Source organism: Coffea eugenioides, chromosome 11, assembly GCF_003713205.1.
Source record: "Coffea eugenioides isolate CCC68of chromosome 11, Ceug_1.0, whole genome shotgun sequence".
In the NCBI taxonomy this organism is placed as follows: domain Eukaryota; kingdom Viridiplantae; phylum Streptophyta; class Magnoliopsida; order Gentianales; family Rubiaceae; genus Coffea; species Coffea eugenioides.
In genome coordinates this window covers 43172837-43193914 of record NC_040045.1, presented here as the reverse complement: position 1 = coordinate 43193914, position 21078 = coordinate 43172837, and the positions used below count along the sequence as shown (strand labels likewise).

At 36.6% G+C, this 21078-nt stretch overlaps 4 protein-coding genes across 4 annotated transcripts; 2 read left to right on the top strand and 2 right to left on the bottom strand.

Annotated features, from left to right (window-relative positions):
• The first annotated feature begins 5333 nt into the window (after positions 1-5333).
• On the top strand, positions 5334-7138 carry LOC113752641 (transcription factor MYB106-like). The gene is made up of 3 exons (XM_027296733.1): positions 5334-5469; positions 5581-5710; positions 6193-7138. Exons 1-3 carry the CDS (start codon positions 5334-5336, stop codon positions 7136-7138), a joined length of 1212 nt encoding a protein of 403 aa, XP_027152534.1.
• A 3889-nt stretch (positions 7139-11027) lies between these two features.
• LOC113753255 lies at positions 11028-12708 on the bottom strand. Its single transcript, XM_027297356.1, has one exon. The coding sequence runs from the start codon at positions 12591-12593 to the stop codon at positions 11166-11168; it is 1428 nt and encodes a 475-aa protein (XP_027153157.1). The 5' UTR covers positions 12594-12708; the 3' UTR covers positions 11028-11165.
• Positions 12709-13188: 480 nt separating this feature from the next.
• On the bottom strand, positions 13189-15809 carry LOC113753256. Its single transcript, XM_027297357.1, has 4 exons — positions 15429-15809; positions 14852-14974; positions 13941-14043; positions 13189-13829 (listed from the first exon to the last, which is right to left on the bottom strand). Exons 1-4 carry the CDS (start codon positions 15521-15523, stop codon positions 13584-13586), a joined length of 567 nt encoding a protein of 188 aa, XP_027153158.1. The 5' UTR covers positions 15524-15809; the 3' UTR covers positions 13189-13583.
• Positions 15810-16704: 895 nt separating this feature from the next.
• Positions 16705-20555, top strand: LOC113753208. The gene is made up of 3 exons (XM_027297312.1): positions 16705-17036; positions 18543-18616; positions 20141-20555. Exons 1-3 carry the CDS (start codon positions 16779-16781, stop codon positions 20214-20216), a joined length of 408 nt encoding a protein of 135 aa, XP_027153113.1. The 5' UTR covers positions 16705-16778; the 3' UTR covers positions 20217-20555.
• Positions 20556-21078: the final 523 nt, after the last annotated feature.

The window sequence follows — 21078 nt, the reverse complement described above, 5'->3', positions numbered from 1 at the left end:
TACTATCCTCTCTAATTTCCTGTCGAAATTGTTCACCATGGTGTATCCATCTAGTGTAACTTTTTCTAATTCCAAATGTAAATAAGTGGTTTTCCACCACACTTTTTGTATGGTTGCAGAAGTTATTGCATTGTTTACAAGGGCAAGCTATCGTAAGATGTTTTGCCTTTCCAGAATATGCGAAGTTTAAGAAAGCAGCCACCCCAAGTTTATAAGACTCGTCCTGTCTATTATCAAGTCTCATCCAATTTTTGTCCATTTCCTAGAGTTACAAATCCAGAACATAAGTCACAAATTTTTATCTACACATTACAACCAGAAAAAAGCATAGATAAGCTAGTTATGAAGCAATAGATTTACACTGGAAAGCTATAAATCTGTTAAAGCAATCTATTAAAGCAAAAACAAGTTAGATCTTCAAGAGACAATTACACACTTTCCATAACACAAGTCAAAAACAATCTATTAAAGCATAATTTAAACAAATTACCTGACACGTAATGAGAAATTAGAAGAACAGCGGTAAAAAGGGCCTAATTGTCTCTTGAGTCCAGTGTAAAGCAGCTGCAACAAAGGCAATGAAAAAGCTGAGAATCATTTTTGAACAAAAGCTCTAATGAAAAAGCTGATTAGTGAAGAAATATATAGAAAACAGATACCCAAACATAATGCACCAAGTGTGGCAATCCGTTTAATGGGAGTAGATATGTACCATCAGAAACAAAACCTTTTTCCAATTCTTTTTTGAAAATCTCATAAGAGTTTCAATTCCTTACTCTCTGGGTCAGCAAGGCAAAGTTTCCAGCAACACTACTTCAAAATTTTCCCCAAAGTTCCATATTCTACTTGTTTAAACACTAAACACTCAACATATTATCTGACCAGCCTGAACTATAGCAGATAACCCACCATTTAAGCAAGTAATTCCACCATGAACCTCAAAATAATTCTGTCATCTCCTAACTATAACTTTCAGCCATATGACAGTTTAAAAATACGATTCTTTCTTCACATTTTCTTCAGTTTTAACTCCAACACAACATGCAAGGAATGATTATGTTATCTCAGAGTATTTTAAGCTGCAAGATAATATTTTCAGCCAGAGATTCGAAGTTAATATTAAACAATGTTTTGTTTCCCTCTCTCGGCCATATTAGAAAGGCTTTAGCAGCCAACAGCTTTTAAAACAAGAAAATTCTCCAATAATCTCTTCATTTTATACCCAATCTCACATGCATGTTCATTTCCCTCTCTAGGATGAAGCTGGCAAAATTCCAGCAGGCTTTCTTCCTACGGTCTCAACCCAAATAGTAGTATTGAAAGCAAAGGCACAGAGATGTAAATCTATAGACAACAATGAAAATTTCGTCCTTGATGAAATAAAATCCGTCATGCATCTATAGACAATAGAATAAAGTAAGGGCAACCCAGAATCAACCCTCCCTTCCACTTCGTTTCACTCTCACAACTCAACATTCAGCGCACACGACCTAAATTAGACAGAACTGTTCGAAAATAGATGGAAAATATTGACAATTTTTACCTCAAATTATGCCGTCTTAACCTTAGGTCTTCTTTTCCTTCTGATTCAGTCTTCAAACTCTGGCATTTCCCCAAAATTCATGGTCAAATGCCGTGACGAACTAGGGATATTTGTTATCTCCTACTCTACTAAAGCTGCCCTATCAGTTTCGGTAGCTCAATTTAGGGATGCAAATGGTGGCTCAACTTAGGGATATTTGCTATCTGCTACCTACTAAAGCTGCAATTTCAGTTTGGGTAGCACACTTTAGTGATCCCAGTGGAGAGAAGGAGAAGAAGATGGTGTCCGAAGGCAAAGAAAGAGGGAAATGAGTTTTGTCTGAAATTTGGCTAAGTGTTGTTGAGTGCTTTTCTTACAAATCAACTTCAAACGACGTCGTTTTTGCTTAATTTAGAACCCCGCCTCTACTCCTTCAATTTTCAGCTTCCCGCTTCCACTATTGCACATTAAAAAAGAACGCCTTCTCTCTCTAAATTGTTGAACCTTTTTTATAGAAATAACGCCTTCTATCTCTTTTTCTTTTCCCAATCTTTGCGCAATTAACATAGTTATTATTTTAAGCTTTTTTAGTTCACAAGTTGTATTAAAACTTTGGAATATAAAAATTTAGTATTTTTAGATTTTTTCTTTTTCTACTAACATTTGCTACATTTGGATTACCTATTTTTGGGGGTATTTTTGAAAAACTTTGCAGTAGCAGAATTTTCAGAGTATATTTTGAAATATTTTTAGAAAATATTTTGGAATATTTAAGAATATAAGAGTTTCTAAAATATTTTTTGAGATATTTTTTAAAATTTTACAAAAATTTAAATTAATTTATAGATTATCTTTTAGTGTACTTTTTAAAAATTTTTATTATATTCGAAAAACTAATTTTTGAAAATTTTTATTATATTTTTGAAAATTTTACAAAAATTTAAATTAATTTATAGATTATCTTTTAGTGTACCTTTTAAAAATTTTTATTATATTCGAAAAACTAATTTTTGAAAAACACTCCAAAAACTCTTAATCCAAACAGTTATGACAGATGCAACCAAACAAGTGAATAGTTCAGCGAAGGTCGACAAAATTGATTCAAAGCATCTCAACATTAGGATCTCTACCAAAAATAATGTTCAAAAACTAAAACGCTTATTAAAAATATGTTTATGATTCAAAAAAAGATCTTTTAATGCAAATATTTTTTATATCAATTTAATAATTTTATCAATTATGCACGAATTGTGGTCTGACAAGACCAAACAATATGTTTAGTTGATCAAATAACCAAAATGGTTTACTAATGCATGCATGAAACACTAAATCTATTTGATACAAGTATTGATTCATAAACTATAGTTCCAATTTGATTATTGTATATTGTAATACATAACAAACTCCAGTTATGCAATTGTCAAGATTTTCACACTATGTTAATCAGTAATTTTCTGTATGTTTTCAAGAGAACTAAATAATGAATTCATGATATTTTTTAACTTTAGAACTAGGTATTAGTTACGTTTGGAATAATTAAAAAATAGGTAAACATTGCTTTTTACAATACCTTCCTCATTTTGCTAATGATGAACACAACTTAAAGTGTAAAAGTGTAGGGTGTCATAATAGAATTAATAAAGCCTTTCTTTATCAGATACGAGGCTAAATTGCAAAAGATAAGGTGTCATGGTAGATTAATAAGATTAGTTTACCAAATACGGACCTAAAATATAAAAGTTCAGCGAAATAACATAATTAATTAAATTTACTTACAGCATATGGGCTATATACAAAAAAATAGGGTGGCATATCGGGCTAAAATGTAATAGTTATGGTGTCATATAGTAGAATTATTAAAATTTATTTACAACACATGGGCCATATCGAAAAATTAAGGTGGTATATGGGGCTAAAATGTAAAAGTTAGGGTGTCATAGTGGAATGAATAAAATTTATTTACAACATATAGGCCATATTGAAATAATTAAGGCGGTATGTGGGGTCAAAATGAAAAAGTTAGGGTGTCATAGTAGAATTAATAAAATTTGTTTATAACACATGGGCCATATTGAAAAAATTAAGGTGGTACATATGGGATCAAAAAGCAAAAGTTAGGGTGTCCTACTAGAATTAATAAAATTTATTTACAACATATGGGCCAAATTAAAAATATTAGGGTGACATAGTAGAATTAGTGAAAGTGGGATGAGAATAAACGCATTGTACAGTGATGACAACTCGTTGTCACTAATTTAGAACGTATCACCATATTGTGACGATATTAAAATGTTGTCACTGAAGTTGGTCCTACAGTGACAACGTCTTTTCCAGTGTCACAATTGTCATCTCCCGCCAAACTGCACAGTTGCGCGCCAGCCATACTGTGACGACTTATTCCTTGTTGTCACTGTTGACGGGTGAACATACGATCAATAATGACGATTTTTATTTTCGTCACGAAATACTTCAATTGTGACAAGTTTTGGTATTGTCACAGTGAATGTTGTCACAAAAAGCCAAATTTCTTGTAGTGGATGATGATTGTCACGTCACCTTCCGAGTCCATACTTGACTTACCACCTAAGCTTGCCTGGAAGTTCTGTCATAGCAATATGTACGTAATCCTGCACTGGCTAGATTCTTGATGCACCTAGACCACAAAGATGGCCTCGTAGGCTTCTCACTGGTTCACGGAGCAAATAAGGGAAAAGGGTTTTCACCGTCTAGCTCTTGTGGCCTTGTGGGTTTGCGGAGGCGCATTGGCTTTGAGTCAATTTCGATTATCACTTCGCATACATATCTGAATATAAAACAATTTATATCAAACACCAGATGTGAAATTAGTAGCCCTTCTAATACGTGATTGCACAAATAAATCATAATAAGCAATAAGGTATTGAATCTACAACTCACAACACACAAGAAGTTGTGCACGTGATAACTTTTCTGCTCTGCAACTTCGATTCTCAGTTTTTGAAACATGTGTTTAGAATCACTTAGCCTACTTTAATTACGTTACTACTTGTGCCTGTATCATATATTTTTTGTGGACCTGCCTACGGATGCTTAATAAGTACTCGGTAAGATGATGTAGATAAGAAGTTAAATTTTCAGAAAAGAAATGTTAATTAAGAAAAGTATATTTAATTATGTAAGAAAAATAATAATTATTAATATGTATTCATATGATAAGTTGATTATGATTAAGATATGTTATAACAAGTATCTATTAGTCAATCTTTCAATGAAAAAACCCATTCATTATCACATAGTAAGTGAACGTTGGTTCATTCAGATAAATAGCTACGTCAAGTCAGTTGTGGCGTTAACCATCAGCCTTAAGCTGATGGCCACCGCCAAGTCTTTAAGGCTTTGGTCCAATTTGTCACAATTGTGGTTCTTCAAAAAATTCAGATGAGTGCGTGGTGTATCCGTTTTGGTCTGGTGGTGGTTCTGTCCCCATCAGCCCCTCATAGGTCTAGTTGGATCTCCCCCTAAATAAAATAGGAGTAGGAGTAGAAGTAGGGTTGACGATTGATAAAAAAATAAAAAAAAAAGAGTCAGTTGTGGCGTTGGATTCCCACTTGTCACGCGACATTTTGGTACGGCTCGGTCTTGTCGAGCGTTTAATTAATTCTTTGCCTTATATATTGTCGCTGTGTTGTCTAAGCACTAAGGCAACGTCTCCATCTCTCACTTCCTCACTTTGGACATTGTCTTATATTTCTTCTTTTGCTAGCTACAGACTAGATTAGAATCCACTTCTGTGAGGAATTGGCTAGAAAGTTTCCATATAAGTGCTCTAAAAATGGGAAGGTCACCATGCTGCGAGAAGTTGGGATTAAGGAAAGGGACGTGGACACCTGAGGAAGATCAAAAGCTCTTGTCTTACATCGAACAACAACATGGCCACGGCAGTTGGCGAGCTCTCCCAGCAAAAGCTGGTACGTAAATCATCTAACTGCACCCGTCACCTTACGTAGCGGAGAAATATCAATTTTTAGCCCTTTAATTTCCTTTTGTGCTGAAAACTTTTGCAATGCGGTTGTGAATAGGGCTGGAGAGATGTGGCAAGAGCTGCAGACTTAGGTGGACTAATTATCTAAGGCCCGATATCAAGAGGGGAAAATTCAGTTCGCAAGAAGATCAGACCATTATTCAACTCCATGCACTTCTTGGAAACCGGTAAAAAGGAATTTTTTTACCCACCAGTTTCTATACAAGTTGGTACTTTTTGTCTTTGAAGGTTTGAGAAATTTTCTTAGTAACAATAAGCAAACTCATTAAGAAATGCTTACCACAAGTATCTTTCTAAAATTGTGAAGTGGTGGACATTGTGATTTTGAAAATTACACAATTTTCAAACACTAACGCCTTGTTTGGATAGTAATTTGAATTTCAAATTGCTACGTTTGTTTTCCATGAATACATTTTCCAATTATCTTTTTACTTCACATATATCAAATCGTTACAGTAATTTTTCTATAAAAAAAAATCCAGAAAAATGCAATCCAAACAAGACCTAAGTTTTAGGTATATCCATCCTCATGTTATAGATGGATAGTGGTTTTGCCAAAACTTTTGACAGGTGAAAAGGTAATAACTCAGATTTGTTTTTTTTTTTTTTATACAGCACTTATTCTTTATATTGGTTGATATTGATACAGATGGTCAGCCATAGCAACTCACCTCCCAAAGAGGACAGACAACGAGATAAAGAATTACTGGAACACGCATTTGAAGAAGAGACTAACCAAGATGGGAATTGATCCATCAACTCATAGGCCAAAGACCAACGCCCTCGGCTCTGCTCACCAAAAAGACACCGCCAACCTCAGTCACATGGCTCAATGGGAGAGTGCTCGTCTTGAAGCAGAATCCAGGCTTGTTCGCGAGTCCAAACTGCTGTCGTTGTCCACCGCCTTTAATCATTCTCATCTCAGCCCTCCAGCCTCAGCTCAATTACCACTAGCAAAAGCATTAGTTTCACCACTAGTAACACCATTGGAGCCAATGGTACCAATGGTACAAAAGCATTATTTTCATTGTCTTGATATACTCAAAGCATGGCAAAGGACATGGACAACAACAAAGAACGCCAATGGCTTTTTCAGTACTGCCATTGGAAGCCTTCAGTCTCCAACCTCTACATTGCATTTTTCAGATAACACATTCGCCATGTCAAGTGCTGCTCGTCTAACTGGAGAAAACTTACCATTTAATTCGACAATTAATTGCGAAGCGCGGGACATGAAAGAAACCGGTACGAGCACTTGGCAGTATTTGGATACACCAAAGAACAATGACCCGCTAGAAGTGACTGGAGAAAAAATGGAGTCAACAACGGGGAACATGATGCAGCTTAATCATGATGTCAACGTTCAATGTGATTTTGATCCCGTTGGTGGTGCATATACTATGGAATTCTCTTTAAGGTCTCCAGGTTTCATGGAAGGATTCGCGGATGCCGATATCGATGACTCAAACAATAACCCAACTGGATCATATCAGAGTCTTGGTTACAGGTCGGGTGGTGATCTTGAAGACAACCAAAAATATTGGAACAATATAGTCAATGAGGAGATTTCTGCATTGGGTTCGCCATTTTTTTGATGTGTTGTTGGAATACGTGATACTTTAACGTCCCACTGAGCTTTAGGGATGTTGCTATTTCAATTGAGCAATTACTTAGGTTAAATTTTAATGAAGAAGTGTAATGAAAGATTAGGAATAATAAGGGAGTATTTGAGGTATTTTTCGTTGTGCAGGGAAATCGCTAAAATCATACACCCAAGCTTCTATAGCCCGTGCCATCAAAATAAAGCCACATTACTCAATATAGTACTTAATCTTTTAATTATTAGTAACTATTTTGTACTTGATGTAGCCATATCTGATGACATGATCTTCTTACATTTTGGTTGGCAAGTATTATACAATTTTCATTGTCTTACCAAGAAGTTAAAACGATATAGGACTGGTTCCAAAAGCCGAATGCTTGACAATGCGGCCTATACAAGATATCTAATTGATCTTAGAATCATGAGCACAAACAGAAGAAATTTTTTTTTTGGTTACTACTACGAAATTTCTAGTTAGTAACCTGTGAGGAACTTGATCCATTAGATATTTCTTGACATTCATGGGACTTGACTTCCCCACTCAACATGCTATTTTGGAGAAATCTACCCAGTCCATTGTGATTGTAATATAGCAGCAAATTTAAGATTGCCTTTCACGTTGCTTTTAAGGGCACCATTAAATCCGTATTTTATTAATCATAGTACAAGTTAGCCAAAATAGTGGGATTAATACAAATTAATCAGAGCCAGTTAAATGATCAACATTAGAACTAATGAGTCACTGCTTTGATTTAAACAGAAACTCTAATTTCTGTGAAATTAACCGAGTCTATAACTTGACATGCCCTGTTCTTTAATATGACGCAGTGCGGAGAATGCTATATATGTAGTCCCCCAGAGTGGTTAGCTAACCTCCTATGATTTTTTTTTTTCAAAGATTCAGGTTTGGCCCCTCCTCAAAATCCTTGTATCTTTAATTTTAATTAGTTAATAAAATAAAATATATTTAAAAAAAGAAGAAGCTAGCCTCCTATGATTGTACTTCACACAGAAGTTCATTAATTTTATTCGGTTTACTTATGATGTCACCCTCACATCTAATCATTGGTCCAATGGTCCTGTTTTACCTTTGTTTTGTATCATCTTATCGGACGTATAATGTAATGTTATCTTCGAACATAAATGTTTTCTTGGATATGGTGATCCAAAATGTACGAAAGATGGATAGGTTTACTGCCAACTGGAAAAGCCAACCTTATCTTGGTTCAACACAGACGTCATTCAGAGTAGTTGTTGTGTGACTGCATCATCGCTGTTCAATAGATCCTCCTTAATTAAGATCTCAACGATACCATAAATAAGAAGATGTAGCGTAAAAAATAGTCATATATAGTGCTTGAGTTTAATAGATTTTTTTCAAGGCAAACACACTAACACTTAAAATGCTGGTAACTGTTACGTACGACTTAAAATGCTGGTAACTGTTACTACACACAGTGCTTATTGTTGGAGAATGTGGTTCATTTTAATCCGCTTGTCCCAATATTTATCCCGCCTGCACAAGCTATTTGTGTGACGTGACGTTCGTCCTGAACACTCTTGTTTGGCTAACTACAGTGGTAATGTTGGTTGCATGTGTTTTGTCATCGCCGATTGCTAGGGCTAGCATTTGCAGAATGTTGGGCTTTGGTAGGTTTTGTGACATTTAATGAGTGCCATGAATTCTCCTACAAGGGATTTTGGTGGCGATTAGATCCAATCTCTGTTCAAGCAAACACCTGGTTGAGTTATATTTACCGCCATGTTTCTTTAACATCTCAAATTCCCCTTCCTTCTTCTTTACTGTTCTTCTTCTTTCGGAAGATGCCAAGCTCCTCCTCCGTTCTTCTGCTCCAAAACTGCTATTAGAATAGCATTAATTGTTGATTGGCCCTGCTCTTTGGATATATAAAAGAATCAATATACTGGCCAAGTCAGGAGGAGAAAATAGAGGGTTCGGAATATATGCCTATGTTGATGTTGTATTTGTGTTATGTGAATTGTGCATGCTAATACACAAAAAGCAGATTATGTTTGTCAATACATTCGCGTGGTTGATTATGTTTGTCAATGTGTGCAAATTGCAAAGAAGAAGAAATGTGGAAAAAGAAAGTCCACGTCTATAATTAGCATAAATTTTCTATAATTCACGACAATTAATTATAATTTGACTTTAAATTTCTAAAATTTACATATACGGCGACATACATCCAACCATAACAGTGTAGATGCTATTAGTGAATAGAAGATTAACCTCTATAGTTATGCAGAGAAAGCATCGCTTTTATTCCTTTGGAATAATAATATGATAATATTTGAGTAGCAGCTAGTACACATTCTGGTACTAGCTATAGACGTTTTTCGATCTAACCAAAAGCATATCACAACAGAAAAATAATAATAATCGAGGACAAAACCTGTGCTGATTCTTTTCCTGATTACTTATTTTTAAAGGGCAGAAACGCAATCATGTATCTATTATACCTGTAATGGCAACTTATATGAAGTTTGTATACTCGTGAGCATTACTCACCCTGTGGAAACAGTACTGTGTTGGCTTCGCCCTTCACCCGCGCCGGGGGGGGGGGGGGGGATGTTGGAGATTCATAATTAATGGAAACACCATCGCCAGTCTCTATCTTAAAGATTTTCAGTATTCGTTTAACTTTACACCGAAACAGTTTATAACATGAATGCATGTTTATGTCCGACTGACGCCTCCTCAATTATTGTTCGTGTATCTTGTCAGTTGTACCATCTGTTGTCCACTAAAACCTTCAATGTAACTTCAGAGAGTACGGCTTTGTATTGACACTGGTCATTTGTTGTCTCTAATTTGTCTAGAGGTGTATTGAAAGATGAATCAAACTAATGAATACTCGAATCAAATTCGACTTGATAAGAATTTGTTCGAACTTGGTCAATCAATAAGTCAAGCTAAACTTGCATCGCATTTTATGTTCGATAACTTTTAAATCCGATAAAAAAAAAAGGTGTTCAACTTTGGTTCAGCAAATAAACAAGTTAAACTTAAATAAAATTTTAAATTTATCACAATAATTAAACATATTTAAATACTAAGATGCTGGACGTGATTAGATTAATTTATAACCCTAGAACAGAAATACAGTTTGTGACATTGAAGATCTAAATTGTTAGATTTGAGTTTGAGCCACTTCCAAGTGCTGGGCCAGAAATTCCAAAGCTGATGTTGAGTTTATCTGACAACCAAAATTGGCCCCTCGCAAGCCCAATAAAAATCAATACGACGGTAGATGTGACTTATTCACAAGTCTGGCCTATTAAAGTTATTCGCTTCTGTTGTGTACTTTTATTTGCCAGAGCTTGGACCAATTTCGAACATCATCTGATTTGGGCTACTATCCTCTGTAGGCCTATAGGCGTAAGTTTGGACCTGGTTGTCACAATCAAGTCAGGTCTTCATGCAATATCTCATTCCAACCTCTGGCCCACCAAAGCCAATGAGAAAGCAGATGAGTTGAAAGGAAAAAAAAAAAAAAAGATCATCAAGAATGTGTTAATTAGCAACTTTTCATTTTTGTAGTTTGAAATATGTGGTTGAGTGTCTGGTGAGTTCATGATCACCATCTGTTCTCGGCCTAACAGAAAATGATAGGCGACTATATATATGTTTCTCGCATTGTTTACCCAGAAAACCAAAGCAATCGTGTGCTACAACATTGAACAAACATCCCAAGGACAGCCAATTTTTTGAAGCAAAGTGCTGCCATTCCAAATAGCTTAACTAAAGCAGCAATAAAAGATCATGAAACCGAATCCTATATAAAGGCCATATAATCAGAAATAATAGTAATAATTGCAGGAACCAGAGGGAAAAAAAATAAAAATCCAAGACCTGATGCCACGAGCCTGACTGCTCCTCTTTAGCTTGTAGTACCAGATTTACAAATGAAGTAAGGTACATGTTTGAACCAAAGGCAAAGGTCATCTTTCACCCCCTCATATGGTGAAGAGCAGGGGAGAAAATGCCTGACAAGTCACAGGTGAAACCCTGTCCATCTCTGAAAACTAGCAAATTCAATTCCTTCACACACTGCTAAACCAATCCCCGTCTTTCCCCCTTTGCCAGTTCCTTTATAGTACAATCTCCATTCATCTGCATCCCCATCCATTTGAACTAGACAAGGTGATCCTACCCCTTCCCAATCCCAGCCATCTTCTTCGCTTTGCTTTAGCGCAGGACCATCCTGAAATTTCCTCCACTCCTTCAGCCCATCAGAAGAAACAGCTAATCCAACACTCCTCTTGCCATCTGCAGCAACACCTTCATAAGCCATCACATATTTCCCATCTTTTCTATTCTTAACAACATGAGCATTCATTACTCCTAGTTCATCAAACATACCATTTCCCCCTCCTCCCATAATCTTCCCCAGTTTTACCCACTTGATCCCATCTCTTGACCTGGCAATCCCAACTGCAAAATGTCCCTTTTCAGCATCAAAAGAATGGTAATACATCCTCACATCACCAGCCCCATGATAAACAACTTTTGGAGATGCAATAAACAGGGAATCCCACTCCCCATCTGACCCCACATCAAATAGAGCTCCACTATGATGCTCCCCCTCAATTCTTGCCCAATGCCTCCCATCTTGACTCATTGCTAAACCTGGCAATGACCTATAATACATCCTTTTCGGATCACTCAACTTAAACGCCACAGAATTATCCAAAGGCTCAATCTTTTCATCATTAAAGCCAGTGTAGTATAGCCAATAAAGAGAATTGTTTACTCTAACCTTAGCACTAGACATGATGACAATCTCAGAAGGCCGAATGCCTTGAGTATCAAAAGCCCACCAATCATCACTACAATTCATGACCATCCCCACATCAGAACTTGATTTAACAGGCCCGTTACCTCTTTCCCAATGAATCCCATTACTTGAAACTGCCAATCCAATGGAATCTTTCCCATTTGACCTTCCACAGTACCACATGTACCATCTTTCTTCCTCATCACCAATGAACCTTTTTACAACAGGGGAGCCAATTTCAGCACTATCCCACGAGTCCTTCAATCCCAAATCAAAAACCAAACCCCTTGAAAATGATGAAAGCCCTTCATTTGTAGGTGATGCTGCTGCTTGTTCTGGGATTGTTGAATTTGAACCGGACCGAAGAGACAAATTATCATCTGTTGCATTTTTTCTGTCAGTATTTGGCTTTGCGGAGCAATGAAGAAGAAAAAGTTTCGAATTTTTGTTCTTAAGCTGGGGATTTTTGGATTTTAAGTGGTTTAGAAAGCTGCTCGAGGCATAAAAGTGAGGTAATTTTGATTTAGTCTGAGACCAAGTTGGAGTCGAGGTAGTTAAGTTAGTTATTTTTGTGTTGTTGGCTGAAGTTGAAAGGGCATTGATGGACTTGGCGCTGGAGATTGCTGTTGTGGCTGTAGAGTCCATTGCCGGAGGGATGGAAGCAGAGAGAGAGCTTGAGGAGATTGTAATGAAAGATCAGTTCGAAAGTTCAACAGCCAATAAAAAGCTGACAGCTTGGCGGTTGCGTGCTATGTGTGGGAATGAGGTTTGCGGCGCTCGAGACCGGAAGGGCGTTCCTGGATACATTTCAGTTATCTTTTTGCCTTCCCAAATATGTTATGTTGTGTTTATACAGATGTCGAAAAAGGAGATGTGCAACCAGGGACTCCGGAGAAAATGAAATAAAGTGGAGATATTTCAGATCTTACAGATTGGAAAAAGAGGTAAAGCTCAATCAAAGGAGGCATGATAAGACTTAAATTTGGTGAATAAAGTGATCAAGGAAGCCATCTTTTTTTGAATAGATAGATGATCAGAATGGTGCTCTGCCCTCTCCAGCAAGAAAGGTACCATTGACTCCGATCAGTATCAAGAAATTAACATTCAGGTTTGATAAAGAAATTAGGGCCATTTAACCAAATCAACCCGGAAAGAGTAAGTAATGCAGGGCTTGATTTATACCAAAGTTGCTCAAGGGATCATCAATAAAAGAAAAAGAAAGACTTCTTGAGAGGAGTAATAATTGAACGGGATAATTTAAAGGATCATCCAGCCGGAGCAGAAATCCAAAATCAGGAAAGCGAATTGTCAGTCGTAAGGTCATTCACAACTCATGAAGCCTATATTCATGCTCCAAACTACTTTGGCTTATTACTCCCAAAGCATGACAACAATAATGTAATACTAAGCCGTTCTCGCTTCATAAAGCAAAAAAGGCGAGGAGGATTAACAAGAAATTCCCGAGACTTTTATCAATACAGTCATGTATATAACCGATCCAATTTGAAACACAACCTTCGATCTAATGCAATGGAGAAAATATCCTCGTCTAGCTGAGCCGTGTAATCCCAAGGTCAGTCAATTCTTTTAAAGCATGAGAACTAACGTCGCAGAATGAAAGTTGAATCCAGCTTTTCACCAGTCACCGGCACCTCTTCTGTTCTGCCAATCTGCAGCCCTCTCCTCCCTCATTTTCTCCGCAAGTTTAACTGTCTCAGGATTATGGAAACGGTCATCTACAAACTTCTTTTCTTTAGCCTGTATTTCCTTGATAGCACTTGGATATGGATTAGGCGGTGGCTTCTTTCCTTGAAGCTTTGCAATTTGCTTCAACCGAGAGTAAGCCTCCTTTCTGGCCTTTTTCTCGGACCGATATTCCATCTGTTGGATAAACAGTTACAAAATTGAAACACCAGAGAAAAAGTGAGCGGCTTAATATGATGCAGCACCAACAAAATTCACCCAAAAAAAAAAAAAGAAACAAAAACATACATCAGCCAGAGCCATTGCTTCTTCTTCACTAACTCCCTGTTCCGTCAACTCTAGTACTCGCCAGCCAAATAGTCGGGCTGGAGGTGGATTGAAACCAGAAATTCTGTGAAGTAACAAGAATGAGTCAAATTTTGACTTGCAGGGCAAAAATGAAACCTCAACTACACCTTTTAAAGGATAACAAAATTCAAACTTGGCAGCAATAAGGCTTCGAATGACAATTAAAATCTACTCAATAATCAACCTCCAGATATTTTAGGTTGTTCATCTCTTCCTTTTGCATCATCCAGCAATACAGGTGTAATGAGGCACCCGCATTTTGCAATATAAGCCTTCATATGTCTTTTCATTTCAAGCACAAGCTGTTAAAAAGCAGTTATATCTCAATCTCTTCAAATCTGGCTTCCAGAATTCCGAAACGATTGGCACAGACATATTAATTTTGCAGATGAATGTAGAACCATTTAAGCCATAAAAAATTCAGACACAGCATTATAAAAACCAGAAGTATAATCCAATCAATATAAATAAATAGATTGATAAAAATTTAGATAGTTTAGATTACAAAACAGAAAGGAAAAAACAACTTCAATCAAAAGAAGCAGCATGGACCTCTAAACCTCAAATTTTTTCTCTCAATACTCACAATACCTCGCATCTCCATCACTCAACTCACATTGTTGAAACAACCTCAGATTGTATTTCCACTAGAATATTCCCTTGAACTTTTCTGCAGAAAAACAATACGCAACTACAGGACAACAGAAAAGAATAATTTCTCAATCCTCCTTTCCCCCCAGCCCAACCCTCTCCCCTACCTTTTCCATCTTCCTATCAACATAAAAACAACAAGGTTGTATCCAAACACGTACTGAAACACACACAAAAAAAAAATTGACAGAAAGCCATACTTGATGGGATCCTGATATTTGGAATCAGGATACTTCTTATAAAACTTCTTGATGTAAACATCCTCAGGCAGACTCATGGGCTTAATCGTGCCCTCAGCGCGAGGAAACGTCACCGGAGGTGCCCTGCATTGTATAGAATAAGTCACGGACTATAGTTAAAACCCCAACAAACAAAAAGTGATCCTCTCCCATATGTTTATTTATCTTTCCATTAAAATAGAAACACAAATAATATCATCCCTTATAATACCAGACTGGAAAATCATCTAATACACACTTTAACTCAAAAAGGCTTAAACTTTACACAAGTGTGTGCCTATGTGTGCATGTTTATATGTGTGTGAGGGAACATTACTTATTAACCATAATAAATTACATAGATTTATCAATCGGCAAATGGTTCTGGAATGAAATGATTGAATTTTTATACTCTTTGAACTAATTACCTAAATCCCAGTTTTCTTTTTGACAATAAAATTTTATACTCTTTGAACTAATTACCTAAATTCCAGTTTTCCTTTTGACAATAAAAGTTGAAAATCTATAAGCGAAACAAAAAGGATGTAATTTTACTCACTGCTCCATAGCTTTAAGCCAGAGGGGTTCAACTTTGGCTAAGCCTTTGACTAGCTTTCTTGTTTTCGTCAGCAAATCTCCTTTCATGAACGACATGGCCTCAGCAGTCAGCCCTTGAACCACCAGCTTCCGGTATAATTCAATCACTACGTCCCGCCCAGAAGAATGAAATCAGTAAATAGATCCCATCAAATGCGCATGTAAAGATGTAGTACTATGGATGCAAAATCTTCCCTTCTTTGCTAAATTAAACACCAGGAGCTCTCATACAACTCATTGCCGAAATTCAATGAGGAAACTAATACCAATATTAGGGTAAATTCACAGAGGATTGATTGAGCCAATTACGATTGACGGCCGAGAAGGACCAGTAAAGTTTAGACTGTTCGTCTTTTTGGGACTTTTTAGGGGGGTGACTTTGCAGATATAGTCCTTAACATTTGCAAATATTCTGATATTTTTCCAATATTTTTCCTATATATTCACTATCTAAGCATGTTTTAAAATGTTAAGATTAATACTAGTATCATTTCAACTAGAGCTGTAAGCAAAGTAGCTCGAGTCCGAATTCGATTCGAGTTTGGTCAATGTCGAATTTGAATTAATTAAATCGAACTCGAGTTCAAAAATATTGAACTCATTAGCTCGTGAGTTGATTCGAACTCGATTATATATATATATATATATTATTTTAATAGTAAATTTTCATATATATTCATTATATTTTATTATTTGTTAAGAAAAATTATTATTTTATTTATTTTTTAAAAATAAAATAATTATAATTTTATTTTTTTTAACTCAAGGTCAAACTTGACATTTTGAACTCATCGAACTTGATTTCAAATTCAATTTTCATAAAATTATGTTGAGTCTCGATTCGATTAGATCGAAACTCGAATCGACTTGATTCATTTGCATCCCTATGCTCAACAACCAACCTCACTAGTCATTCCCTCTAAAATTTTTTTTTCCCTATCTTTTTTTTTTTACGAATACATATTTAAATACATGACATATAATTCATTCAAACCAATCCTTATTCCTGACCTTTAAGCTAATCCATTTTTCGCAAGTATACTACAGTCCTCACTAAATATGAATTTTTTTGAAAAGAAAAGGTGACCAAAAGGAGATTTCAAATTTGTTTAGCGCAGAATACAATACACTTTCAGCAATATGAGGGGACCATATTTGCAATTATAGTGCCCTTTGTTGGGCCTACTACTAGGTGAGCATGGGCTAGAATGAGCAGGCCAAGTCGACCCGAATGAATCCCCAAATCAACTAGGATCCAACAAACTGGGGCAACCGGCCAAGTTCCGCAGGAGAGTAGAGAGGCAAGAGCAAAATGGCGTTGAGGCTGTCCATGCTAAGAAATGCGGCGGCGGGCAACGTCGCGGGCAGCTTAGGCCTCCGGAGGTGGGTCCACACCGTTGCCCAACCAGCACCCCTTCACGGTGCTATGGACAACTTCACCACCACATCCCCGCCGTTGGTTCTCCCCGAGTCCGGTAACACCTCCACTGAAAAGAGCATCGGTTTTCAGTTTCCGGGCTTCTCTTTCATCGACGGCTCCATGGAGCTCATGGCTGTCCCTAAAAGGAAGGTAAATGGGATATTAGGCTTCTACTGTATTTTGTGGTTTCTATGTCATTAATTGTCCAGTATTTTTGTCATTTTCACGATTAATTATCTGCCTGTAATCTTGTGAATAGCCTAACTTGGATCGTGGAAACTGTAAAACCGTGTTCTACTATAAGAAGGAAGAGAAAAGACAAAAGAAAGCTCTTAACTTGTTGGCTAACAACTATAAGGAAGTAGGTTGAACTTCATTCCTCAGCGGACTTGTAAGATGGGAATGGCCTCTTCCTTTATTGGGGAATGAGGATAGATTATAGGATTTAGTGTTGGGAGGAATAAACTTCATCGTGGGGAGGAAGAAAAATTCATGTTATTGACTGAAGTGCAATGGGATTTTATTGCTAGCTTTTGGAATTTCGGGGTTGAGTTGAATTTTATGTTATATTACACAATTTTGAGGAGTTTAAAGAATTACAGTTTTAAAGGGGGGCGGGGGGGTTGTAGACGGGCATTTGAAGAAGAAGCATGGTCTGAAAGGGATTTTCAATCTCTGAATATGTTTTCACATACATGTGAGGAGCAACTAATTTTATAAATTAGTACCACGAGAAGAGTAGTTGTTTGGAGGCCATCAATGGCAGACGTATTGTGATTTTTTTCATGAATACTATCAAGCAAGAGCCAAGATGGATTTTGTAGGCTTCATGATCTTGTAATATCTCCTTTTAGTTCATGGATTATTGGGAGTTGTCTTCTTTCGACTTTCTTTTATGATGACTAAAATAGCTAAAGACCACTCTGATATCATATTCCACTTCTGATATAATGTCTATGGTAGGGTTGCAAACGAGTCGAGTCGAGTCGAACTTTGACCTAATCGAGCCGAGCTTGACTTAATTTTATCGAACTTGAACTCGAGCTCGAGCTCGACGAGCTGACAATTGTGAAGCTCGAGCTCGAAAAAATAAAAATAATTATTTTATTTTTAAAAAATAAATAAAATAATATTTTTTTCTTAATAAATAATAAAATATTAAGGATATTTATGTAAATTTACTATTAAAATAAAAAATAAAAATATATAACGCGAGCCGGCTCGTGAGCTAACGAGCTTAATATTTTGAGCTCGAGTTCGAGCTCGACTTTGACTCGACCAGCTTGAGCTCGAGTCGAGCTTGAATCGAGCCGGCTCGCGAGCGGCTCGATTCGTTTGCACCCTTAGTCTATGGGGAAGGTGGGTCTATAATATATCTTTCAGGATCAATAAAATAGCAGAAGTATCAGTAAAATGTGACAAGATTGCTGAAACACAATTGGAACCAGCTTCTTTCTTACAAAGGTTTATCACTAGAAACTTTTATTTGTCATCTGTTTAACTTTTATGGCAACAGAAAGCTGGAATTGGTCTTGAGAACTATAGATGAAAAACTAGCAAAATTTCGAGCATCTACATGTGTGTTATATGTCATAACTAGGAGAATTGACATATTGAGTGCATCTGAGTAGCTCAAGAGATTTGGTTATCATGCAGGTCTCTCCACACAAGAGAGGAATAAGAAATGGACCAAAGGCTCTGAAACCTGTGCCAGTAATCGTGCGTTGCAAGTAAGGGTTTTTCCGATGAAGTTAAAAATTATTTGTGCTCCATACAAGTTTATACTATGAGTTACTGCTGTTTGGTAAATTTAATCAGTTCAAAGAGCAGATTTGTGGAGTCTATTGATATATACTCAACTACGTGGTTCATCTCCCTTACAATGAAATTCTGTAGATATAGTTGAGCTTAATCTTTTGAGAGAGTGAGCCATCATTAAAATATGATGTTTCTAATCCTGTATTTCAGATTATTGGTTTTGCCTTATTGTGGTTGATCAAATGCTGTATATCTTTGAAGGGAACAATGAAATACATGTCAAAAAAGGACCTTAGGTGAAATAGCAACATGTGGATGTACACACCCTGTCTCTTAAGATGATTCGTACACCTAATCAGAACGTCTCGGTTGTGAGGAATGAGTTATATCTCAGAAAAGATATGAGATTGACCTAAGCCCAGCCCCCCCCCCCCCCCGGCGCGGGGGACCCAATTATATTTGCTATTTTGCCGGACTTCTTGTTACATACCAGAGGAGATTCTCCATGTTAAATATTCCTGGACTGGAATTCAGCATTCAAATTCAATCTGCTAACTTTTGATTGCTGAATAAGAAAAAGAAATAAAGAGAATATGGATACTTACATACATATTGCATGATTCTCTTAATATGTGCTAGGCATCCTTCTGCAAGTGCATATGTGGAAATTTAACTGGTGGGTGTACCTTTTTCCAATTTTGGAAAACGTCAAGAATATTACTCCCTCCGTCCCACTTTGATAGTCCTGTTTTCCTTTTTCGTCTGTCCCAAATTGTAGTCCACTTTCCAATTGAAGAATGTAGTTATATTTTAATTTTCCTAAAATGCCCGTATTCAATGTAAGTTGTTGTTACTATAAACCTACCCCATTTAATGAGAGTTGATTCTTTTTTTACCATCAATTCAAGTTCCCATAAAGTTATACTTTATTTAATGTGAGGGTATTTTAGGAAAATAGCAATCTAAATTTACTTTTCCAACAAAGTTAACTACTTTTTCTTAAACTGTGTAAAAAAAAATACAGAACTATCAAAGTGGGACGGAGGGAGTAACACTTTTATCTCATCTAATAATGGTAGAAACTGTGTTACCTGCTTGTCCATAATGATTGATGTCTACTTTATAGTACACTAATGCTGTAAGTTCTCTTTTATTGCTCATTTGAACACATATCGGGCGCCACGGTGTGTGCTAGGTGCTTAATTTTGGATTTTGCAGCAAACTGATATTCATGTTACTTTTGTGAGACAGTTTCAAATGCTCAAGGGCTTCAAAACTTCTGGCTGTTTGTTCCCTTTAACCAGTGTGGATGATGAGTCATTTGAGTATTAGTTTGGCATGCTTTTGTTTTATAATATGTCTCTTGTTCCAAATTGTGGCAGAACAGCGATTTTTCCTCTGTGCTGGAGTGTGTATGGGAAACCTTGAATGGGGAAGTTGAGTAGTGTTTTAATAACTCACTGGTTCTTGACTGAACTTAAAATGCACTTCTGCAGGGTATGTGGTCGAGTCAAACTACCACATTTCTTCTGTTGCAGTGGAATAAAGCCAAGCCCTGGTGAACAAAATTGATCAACAAAGTGAGAGTTTTAGTTTGCGGATCTCTAGAGCATGATCAATATCCATGGTTCTGTTCATCTTTCATGCGTTTCCCGTGAAAGGCCACAAGATTTTGTACAAGATCTTCTCTTTTTCATGTAATCTTAGGTTAACGTGGGGGCTGGCTGCAAGATCACGTTTGTCAGTGTTAACTAGAATTCTGCTGCTAATATGAAGCACTGATGTTAGCATTCAGTATAGACGACTCCCATGATTTGTACAAACATTCTGGTTCTACATTTCGATATTGAATAGAGACTTCGGGGAAGGGTAATAAGTCGTAATACCAAGACTTCATCATTCGTGTCGTAACAAAATTCTTGCTTATAGTTATCGCAGTTTTGAAGACAAGTGGTGGCCTTTTATTGTCCTAAAGGTGATAAAAAGGAGAAATTTAGGTCTTGAAGACGGCCAGGATGGGTGGTTGGATAATGGATGTAGCTTGTCTTAACTAAATTCTCCTACTCGAAGGTAGCTCATTTGTCATTGGTCTGCTGCACAAGGAGTTCTTCTGGGAGAATAAGTTTTTTTTAGAAGCAAGAGAAAAAGTGCCTTCAGATTCACATACTGTATTTTGGAGGTAGGTGTGTGAAGAATGAATGAGAACTCCAAATCCTGAACCAATCGACTAACTACATCATAAAAATCAAAATGGAAAACACTGGAAAAATGGGACAAATCTGATATAGTGGTACCAGTATGGTAACAATTAACGGGAAAAGAAAGAAAGAAAAAAAAAAAGACAAAGAACACGTTTATATATATTCAAGAACACATCTTCGAACTTGTTGCATGTGGGATTCGAACTTTAAACGTTTGTGATCGCATTTCAGAA